The 9,548-nt window shown below is 62.8% G+C and overlaps 2 protein-coding genes across 4 annotated transcripts in view; one reads left to right on the forward strand and one right to left on the reverse strand.

The window, feature by feature from the left end:
- ZNF687 (zinc finger protein 687) overlaps positions 1-3,715 on the reverse strand; it is a 33,431-nt gene extending 29,716 nt beyond the window's left edge. The window contains exon 1 of one of the 2 annotated variants that reach the window (XM_090056338.1): positions 3,584-3,652. The gene's annotated coding sequence lies outside the window, so the exon portion shown is untranslated. Of the gene's footprint in view, positions 1-3,583 lie in introns of both variants that reach the window. The other variant, XM_090056337.1, reaches the window with a different exon arrangement.
- A 1,379-nt stretch (positions 3,716-5,094) lies between these two features.
- On the forward strand, positions 5,095-8,829 carry LOC149861261 (uncharacterized). Of its 2 annotated transcripts, none has more exons than XM_090056440.1 (6): positions 5,095-5,662; positions 6,350-6,490; positions 6,585-6,707; positions 6,903-7,013; positions 7,540-7,669; positions 8,616-8,829. In XM_090056440.1, the coding sequence occupies exons 1-6, from the start codon at positions 5,642-5,644 to the stop codon at positions 8,648-8,650; spliced, it is 561 nt and encodes a 186-aa protein (XP_089912566.1). In that variant the 5' UTR covers positions 5,095-5,641; the 3' UTR covers positions 8,651-8,829. The 2 variants fall into 2 exon arrangements, with proteins under 2 accessions (XP_089912566.1, XP_089912565.1); XM_090056439.1 differs by lacking the exon at positions 5,095-5,662 and adding an exon at positions 5,769-6,115.
- The last annotated feature ends 719 nt before the right edge of the window (positions 8,830-9,548 follow it).

Raw genomic sequence — 9,548 nt, forward strand, 5'->3', positions numbered from 1 at the left:
GTCCCCATCCCTGCCTGCCCTGGCTCTGAGCCCGGCTCTGCTATAACTGAGCACACGACTCTGACTCCCCCTTCCCTTCCCTTCCCATCCCATCCCAGAGGAAGTGCTGACTCCTGGGGCCAGGCACAGCCCACGCTCCCCCACCTGACCCCCAGCTGTGGGCAGACACCCAGAGACCACACCCCTCCTCCAGAAAGGAGGGCAAGGACACAGAGCCACAATAAAGCCCCCCACAACTCCCGAGTCCTCCCACGGGGCCATAGTTGCCTCCGCACTGGAGGTATTTCGCTGTGGATGGGGCCTTCCAGTTCTCAGCAAGGAAGAGCCACGACTCGGAGGCTCTTCCAGAGCTTAATCATTAATTCAGCCTGGCGGAATCTGCTCCGCTGCCTGGCCTGCCCCAGAGCTGGGGCAGGGCCTTTCTATGGCTGGGGGCACCTGATTCCTGCCCCCACCCTTGACCAGCCATCTGAAACCACTGGGGGTTGATTGCTCTCTCCACGGCTACCAGAGCTTAGCTATTATGCATGGGATGGGCCAGCCATTGTGTTTCTTCCTGCTGCTCCTCCTGCATTACCATCTCATTGTGCCCACTTCCAGGCCCCCAGGGCAGGAGGGAGGGCTCCTGGCTGCAGCAGAGGTCTGGCTGAGCTGGAGACACCACCAGGACACCCCGCCCAGGCAGCATGGTTCTCTATCCAGCACAGGGGCCAAGGCCAGGCCGACCAAACCACTGTCCATATGGGGAATAAGCAGCAGGGTGCTAGGCCTGGTGTGGCCTTTTATCCCAGAATGAGAGCATCCATGCAAGGACTGAGCTCAGAGGCTTGCAAGCAGGATCTGACCAGCCAGTCCTCTGAACTTTGTGGGAGCACCAAGACCCCGATGGACATGATGCCCTGGACCAGTGCCAGCACCCAAATGCAGACTCACTTCAGCTGCTACCAGCCCCATGGAGAACCCCTGGCCATTCAGATCCAGTCTGGGGCCATTTGACTCTTGATCTTACCCAGTACAGCACCAGTGGTCCAGCTCACCCTGCACATGCTATCCTGGGCAAGCTCCAAAGCAGGCAGTTTGCAGCCAACTGCATTTGCAAACTCCAGCTCCTAATGGAAAAGCAGCCCCAGGAGAGACCAGAGGCCTCACGTGGCCCATGGGAGCTGTGCCATTTACCTCTCTCAGGGCAATTACAGGCCTATAGCCCCAGGCACTGGCATGGCCTCAGGCACATCCCATGAAGCAGGCCCAAAGGCAGCACAGCCAAGCTATCCCTGTGCTGGAAGGAGGAGTCATTCTCCCAGTACAAGCAACTGGGATCAGACTGGCAAGAAATAACCCCCAGCACAAGGATAGACCTAAAGACGCTCTTAAATAGGAGCTGTTCTGTTCTCTGGCCTGAGCTACACTGACAAGTGTCCCTGGCAGAGCTGGGAGGGGCAGGGATAGGACTCCCCCCACCCCCCACAAACACCATGATACCCCCAACGCAGCCCTTTTGTTACTGGGGGGGCGGGACACCCCATGGCCTGAGCAGTTGGAACATGGGAGCACCCAAACAGAAGCTGAGGCACGAGCCCAGAGGTGGTGCTGGCTCGAGGGCTGGGCCCCACAGGAGCTGCCAAATCCAGTACTCCCGTGTCCCCGCAGCAATTGGATGCAGCGGTGCAGGGCGAAGGTGGTGACTGGTCAGAGTGGTGCTGCCTCATGCCCCACAACCAACCCCACGGCACACTTGCCTAGGTCAGCCCCCACCAGGGGCCTGAAGACCAACAGGGATCAGGGTTAAGCTGATCTCCCACTGGGAGCGCTACGGCGTAACCCCTCCCGCTGGCCCAAAAGCTCGGGTCTGCCCAGCTCTGGTGCTGCTGACAAGCCAGCCTGGTGGTGGTACAAGAAAGACAGCTCTGGGGGGCAGCACCAGTGAACTCTCCCTACAGCCTGCAAACAGGCTGGGTGTGCACAGAAATCAGCAGTTATGACCATCTACAGTCACACAGCCTGAGTTTCCCAGTCTATAAAATGGGTATAACCCAACCTATCAAGGTCTTCAGGCCCCTGCTGGAGAGGAGCATGGTGGACCCAGCCCAGCTGAGGGAGTCAGCCTGGGCTAATAGCCAGAGCACAAAGCTGGCACAGGGTTCAAATCCTAAATCTGCTCCACCTCCCTGCACCTTGGGTTGTAGAATGGGTGCAAGGACCCTGCTTCCATGGTAAAACACTTGGGGAGGGGATCTAGGGGTGCATCAGGGGCTGGGCAGACTTCGTTACCACTAACGAACAAACACCGCCATCACAGACATGCTTCACTAATGAGCCAAGGGTGGTCAGTGCCCGCTCCTGTTTCTGCACGTCTTGCTGGGGAGGAAAACAGGGGCAAGAATGACACTGAGGGAAAGAAAATAGGAGCGAAAACACAGGTCTTTAAAACCTCTACCCATCCAATGCAGCAGGCTGATACCCGCAAACCTCACGTTTCTCCAACCCAGCCAGTCTCCAAGGCACCCTGCGCTGGTTTCTGCCCTGCTTCAGGGAAATGGGGCTTCCTACCCAACCTCCGAAACTCAGAGCTGGCGCTGCAGCCCTGGGAGTCCCAGCTCCTGCGGATGCCCAAGGCACAGCCTCCGCTTCCTCCCCCAGCCGCCAGCGAGGGACACGATGGTCACAGCACTAGCAGACAAAGAGCAGCCTGGGCCGTCCCTGGACACCGAAGGCACAGCCGCAATCCCCAAAGCAACAGGTCGGAGGATCCAAGGAAGACCAAGACCAACCCGACCCCAGGCTGCTCGGCCCCGGGAGACGACACACCCTGGCTGGGGAGCGATGACGTCCCCGCACGTCCGGCACAATTAAGCCCCGACCATCTGCCAACTCCTGGAGATGCCCTGACGAAGCAGCCAGGCCAAGATCCGGTGCGCAGAGGCGCAGCCCTGCCGCCCCCACAGCGGCACCGGGGACCAGGCGAGGATTTCTGACCCCCTCCACGAGCTCAGAGTGCAATACAAGCCTCTGCGTCCTGCTGCCTCGGGCCACCCAGGGAGGGATCAGGGGCCACATGCAGCGGAGCTCAGGCCCACGGGGGATGCGACACCCTCCATTAGATCAACTAAATGGGTGGGAAAATTGTCCTCCGCAGCTTCCGGGGACGCTGCCCAGACGCTGCGAGGAACATCCCCCCCGTTCAGGTGTCCCCAAAATCCAACATCGCGTCTGCCCGAGGATCCCGCCCTGCCGCCGCCCCGGGAGCAGCCCCGCTCGGCCGACAGCCCTCCCCGGAGCTGGGGGGCGGCTCGCGGGAACCGCCCCGGAGCCGCCGGCCGGGCGCCGGCACAGCCCCACGGGGGGTGGGAGACCTGGCCCCAGCCCCGTCTCCGCCGCGAGCAGCCGCCCCCCCCCAGCGGCGCTGGCAGGAGCCCCCGAGGGCGCCGCAAGCGGATCCGCCTGGAGAGGAGACGGGGGCGGGTTCCCCCGGCACAGCCCCGGGCCCTGTCCGCACCCCTTGCCCCGCACCGGGGGCGGCTCCCAGCGGGCCCAGGAACAGGAGACAGAGAGGGACGGGGGGGATCGCGAGCGCGGCCCCTACCTGGTCCCGCCGCCGCGCCCGGCCGAGGAGACCCCAATCCCGGCCCCGCTGCGGCTGCTCCTCCTTAGCTACTTCCTGCTTCCCCCTCCGCGGCCCCCCGCGGCCCATTGGCTGACGGAGACGCCACTCGCGACCAGGCCCTGCCCAGTCGCTTTTCATTGGCCCGCGCGGCTGCCGCTCCGTATCGTCCACTACGCATTGGTTGGAGGGGCAAGGACTGGGAGGCGGCGCCCGCCTGCCTGGCCCATGGTATCATTGGGCGGGGTGGCTGCCACTCAAGGGGGTGCGGCCGGCCTGCTTGCTCTGCCATTGGTCCGCCATTTGGAAACGCCCAACATGACCTCTTGCTCCATTAGTCAGAACGCCTGTCCATCAACTCATACTCTCCGTCTCATTGGCCGGGCCAACTGTCTCTCACGCAACGTTCCTCGTATCTGTTGGTCAAAAAGCCTGTCAATCAACAAGCAACCTACCTGCTACATTACTATTGGATGAGGTGGCAGATAGGCGCGGGAAGTCTCATTGGTTGAGGGATGCCATTGGAGGGTTGTCCCCATTTCCCATTAGCTAAAGCGGTTGTCACTCAGGGATTGTCCCGCCCACAACAAACCAATGACCGGCGGCATGCAGGCCAGGAACGTGGCCCCGCCCCTTCGAGCCTCATTGGTCACCGAGAAAGAGAGAGAGAGAGAGAGAGAGAGAGAGAGAGAGAGAAAAAAGGGGGTGGGGGAGTGGGAGCGTGCACGACTTCATTTCCTATTGGCTGATATCTGCGTCAGTCAGGAATACGCGCTGCATCCCATTGGAGGCTGTGGCCGTCACTCATGGCGCCCTCATGTCACTTCAATGGCTGCGCCCCTTGCCTTCGTATTCCTCCCCACCTATGAGCAGGCGCCTTCCACCTGCCGGCCGCAGAGATTGGCTGACACCCCCCCAGCCAACCAATACGTCAGCGGGTGGCACCGCCCTCAGCGCCCACCACAGATGCAGGCAGCTTTGGCGGCGGGGGGGGGCGCAAGGGATTCTGGGAGCTGGCGCAGGGAGGTCTGGGAGCAGTATTGCCACCCAGGCCTGTGGAAGGTGAAGCCCTGCAGGAAGTGGGTGCTGGCCTGGTCCCGCCCTCCACTTCCTGTCCTAAACGGCCCGGTGGCCAAGCAGACTGTGGCTGGGCTGCAGCCTACACAAGGGCCCTGCCGGGGGTGCCACGAGGCCCAGAACCTGGCTCCCCCCAGTCCCAAGGCACCTGGCTGGGATGGCAGGGATCGGACCCAGGCCCGTGGCACCGAGAGGGGATGTGTAGAGAGACCCCCGGGGCTGCAGGGGGGGACTGGACTGGGCCAAGTGTGGTCCGGCAGCCTGAGTGGCTTTGACCTGGGAGCTCTGCCCTTCCCTGGCCTGAGCTGTGCGGCACAAGCAGTTTTAATGCCCCCTCCCCGGCTCTAGGGCATCCTTCACCTGCAGGCTCCGGACGGAGGACACTAGCACCAGCGCTGTCTCCTGGTACCCAAAGGGGAAAATGGGGCACGGGGAGGCAAAGTGATGTGGCCAAAGCCACCCTGGAGGCTGGTGGCAGGGTCACGGGGCTCCTCGGTGCGTGGCTGTGGGTCTGAGAGCTGCGGTGGCGCCGCGCTCTGGGCAGCAGTGGGGACTGAGTGGGCAGAGCTGCGGGTGAAATGGCTGGGCCCAGGCGTTGAGGCTGCTACTGCCAGTGCTGTCTCCTGGGATCGGCCTAGCTTGGGTCCTGTGATGGGACTCAGACAACGCCCCCTTTATGCTGCCGGCACCCAGCACCTCCTCCCCTCCCGTGCTGCCTGCTGCGGGGGGGCAGCGTGACACAGCAGCTGGTGCACACAGGGCCCCGTTGTGTCCCAGGGCCTTGCCGGCGTCCGGGCAATCAGGTTCCCTTTCCCAGTGGCCTGGAATGCGGTGCCTGAGCCAAGGGGTGGCGCAGGGCTGGGAAGGGGATGGGGCCTCCGGCTGCCTCCATGGCCCACTGCTGTGGGAGCTGAGGGGTGACTCATGCTGTGCTGTCCCTTTAAATAACCCCCCCCACAATGCATGGAGCATCCCCCACATAATGTGAGTACCTGTTTGCTCCCAGCCCCTGCGCCTAGTGCCTGTCCGCATGACCCTGGGCAAGGCACCAACATCCCAGGGACATCCACAGTGGTGGGGGCTCCCAGGGACAGGCCCAAGCCCCCAGACCCCACTTTGGGGCAGGAAGTGCTTCCAAACCCCTCCCCCCCACTCCAAATCTCCAGCAAGCGGAGGTTGGTCTGTGCCAGCAGCAAGGGGGGGCAGAGACGGGCAGGACAAAGGGGCCATTGAGGCTGTGGCAGGTGCAGGGGGGAGGCCCTGCACTGCATTGGCCAGGCTGTGCCCAGGTGAGGCCCCCTCCGCCCCGAGACACTATAAGACACCCGTGCCCGGCGCAGCCCGGTGAGCTGCGGCATTGGCTGTACAGGGATGGCTGCCGAGGACAAGAGCCTGGACGCGTGGCCTCTGGGGCTGGGGCTCAAGAGCCCCCCATATGTGAGTTGGGGGCGGGGGGCAGGTGGCCAGGCTCTTGCCCCAGCCCTGGAGCTGGGAGCTCTGCTCCTGCCTGGGTCCAGGGACCCACCTAGTGCCTGTCACAGCTGGAGGGGGCAACGCCAGCAGGGCAGCTGGAGCCCCCTGGGCCAGCGCCTACCTTGGCTTCACTCCCTGCCTCAGTTTCCCCATCCAGCATCCCCTGCCTGCCCCTCACTGGCTCCCCCTCTCCCCCAGACCTTGCCCTTGGGCCTGGAGACGCCTGTACCCTCCAGCCGCAAGCTGGCGATTCTGACTGTGGGAGCTGTCTCGGCCCTGGCCATCAGCCTTGTGGGTGTCCTTGTGGGCACCTACCTGGGCAGAGCTGCCTGCAGCCAGGTAGGCCAAGGGGCTGAAGGGGGGTGGGTCCTGGCTCAGGGCAGGGGAAGGCTAGAGTCCATGTGTGATGCCTCATCCTCTCCCCGCGCCCCAGGGAGTTGCTGCTGGCTCCCTGCCGGCCCAGGTACACGTGCAGAATGAGGCGGCGCTGCTGCTGGCGCTGAGCGAGCTGGGCGAGCAGGGCACCGTGCCCGGCATCACCTGCGACCTGAGGAACGTGAGTGCCGGGGGCTGGGGCAGCTTTGCACCAGCATTCAGCTCCACCCCCTGGCCTGACATGCAGCCATCTCTGGGGTGGGACAGCTGCCCAGAGACCTGGGATGGGGTGGGGGGGTGCAGGGATGGTTCCTGGCCCCGCTGGAAGGGGTTGGGGGGTCTCACAGCACAGTCCTTCTGCCTGTCCCTCCCACAGCACTTGATGCTGTACCACGGGCAGCCTGAGGGCTGCGTGGGCCAGAAGATGGACCCTGCGGAGCAGCTGCCACCCTGCCGGGAGCTGGAGAGCTACTTCCAGGCTGTGCTGGTAACCTCTGTGGGGGCAGGTGCAGGGAGACCGGGCCCCCTGCTTGCCCGGCTCAGTGTGTCGGGGACAGGGGTGGGATAGGTCACCCAGGCCCAGGGGGGCATCAGGGCCTCCTCTGCCCAGGGCAGGGTGGCAGGGCTGGGAGGGGAGTGCAGTCCTGCCCAGAGAGAGGCTTTCCCCACCACAGCCAGCCCCAAAAGGGGCCTGGGATGGGGGTCGGGCACAGCCAGGCTAGCCTCCCCCAATCCAGCCTCCAGGGTTGAGGCTAGATCTGGTTCCTGTCCCCACTAAGCCCATCCCAGGGCAGCAGATGGGCTCAAGCCTGGAAGTTGGAGGGTTCTCCCATCCCAGGGCGGCTGCAGCTGCAACTGTGGCTGCTCAAGGAGGCAGGCCGAGTGCAGGGCCCTGGTGAAGGCCGTGGGGTCAGGGTGGGGGGCAGGTTCTGGGGCCAGGAGGCAGGAGTGGGAGAAGCCTTGGGGGTAGGGAGGTCACCCTGGTCCCCGTTTACCCTCTGTTCCCCCCACAGAGCAATGTCACACTGAGACTAGGACTGGAGCTGGGCATGGATGTGCAGAGTGTGGGCGCAGGGGCCCTGGGCAGCCTGGCCATGCTGCTCTGCAGCAACAAGCCCACGTACCTGGTGGCGGCCGGCCCACGTGAGTCATGATCCTGGTGGGGGGATGGGGGTGGTTATGCTGCTCAGCCTCTGCCAGGCTGTACAGCAGACACTGCAGTGCAAGGGGGCAGCGCCAGCCTGGCCACCACGGTGCTGGGCCCAGAACAGGCTGCTTTAAAGTCCTGGATGCAGCAGACAATGGGAGAGAGTGGGACCTAGCTGCAACAGGTGCTTGCGAGCACGTAACATGTATATGCATCCATTCAGCTACACACACACACACATACACGCCTGCGCAGCCACACACACATGCACAACCAGAGTATTCCTGCCCAGAGCAGCGGGGTTGGACTCCATCTTTCAAGGTCCCTTCCAGCCCTTAATTTCTATGATTCTATGAACCATGCAGACACACACGTGCACAGCCACACACATGCATACAGTCATGCACACACATGCACATCCAGACTTCCCAGCAATGTGTTGGGCAGTGGCAGCTTGGCTCTGAACACCTTCTTGGGCTCCTGTGCAGTCCTGTTCTCCCTCAACCCTGTTCTCTCCCACCCTTGGGGGATGGCAGCAGGAGCCACAGCCCTAAGCTGCAGCCAGGGAAAGGGAGAGTGGAGATGAGACAGGGTGTGTCCTATGCCTTCTCCTGAGCAGGTCTGCCAGACATGGGCTAAGTTGGTTCCTGCCCAGCTGCGAGCAGTGGTTGGGCTGGGTGACAGCCCTGCCAGCCCGGCCTCCCTTCCATCCTAACAGAGATAAGGCCCCTGGCTCCCAAGCCTGGTAGGACAGCCACACAGATCTGCCCATTTGTTTCTCCACTAGCTTTTAGTGGGAGGGAGCCTGTTGCCTCTAAGGCCCTGGTGTGGATGCAAGGGAGACTGGGCGGGGCTGCTGCAGCAGAGGCAGGCAGCACGGAGGCCTTGACAGGGCTCGGTTTGCCTGGCACCGGCAAAAGCTTCTCTTTGGTTTCCACACAGTGTCTCCCCAGTACCACGGGCACCCGGCGGACTAGCACGTGCAGGGGGGGACCAGGCCGCAGCTGCCTGGAGTTGTTGGATCCATTCCAGCCACATCCACGACTACTGACCCCGCGCATCTTTGCAAGGGCCTGGCCCCAACTGCAGGGTCTGAGGCCACACAAGGTTTTGCATTGCTTCTCTGCAGAGTGTAATCCTAGCAATAAACATAGAGCTGCACCTGAGCCGAGTCCCCGTAACACCCACGTCCTCACCAGCACCATGAGGGGCAGGAACCCAACAGAGGGCTCCCAGCAGCCCCATGTGGGGCACAAGTGATCGGGTGGGCAGCATGGCCAGGGGGGCTGTGTGTTAGCTGAGGAACCCTTTAAGGGCTGCAGCCCATAGCAGGGAAAAAGTCTGGGGCTTTGCCCTGCATGGAGCCCTGGCAGTGCCAAGCCAATGCCTGACTCTGGGCTAATGAGGGGATTACACCTACCCAAAGGGAAGGCACATGGCCAGCAGCACCCACTTGCAGGGCTGAGGCTGAGAGGCATCTTTCCAGCTGAGCTCCTGTGCAAGACCAGCCTGAGGGCATGGACACTGCCAGCCTGGACGGAGCCCAAAGTCTTGGGCTAAGCTGGTATGCTCAGCCCTGCCCCCCATCACTTCAACCTGCAGCTTGTCCACACTGCCACAGCCCCTCTGCGGGGAACCATTGCAGCTGTGCTCCCACCTGAAATGTGCTCCTTCCACTCAGGTACAGGCTCTGGCCATAGCCGTATCTGTCACATCAAGTGTGTTGGCTGCCTGAGTGTGTCTCCCTCAGGGTGGCAAGTGGTTCTGTGCTGCTGTACCCATGAGCCAAGTCTCACGCAATTACAGCTCTTGTCCAAGGGAGGAAGCCATTGCTATGCCTCACAGGGGTTGCAGAGGAGACACGCATGCACATAC

Source organism: Crocodylus siamensis, chromosome 6, assembly GCF_052110815.1.
Source record: "Crocodylus siamensis isolate JL-2025a chromosome 6, ASM5211081v1, whole genome shotgun sequence".
NCBI classification, from domain to species: Eukaryota; Metazoa; Chordata; order Crocodylia; family Crocodylidae; genus Crocodylus; species Crocodylus siamensis.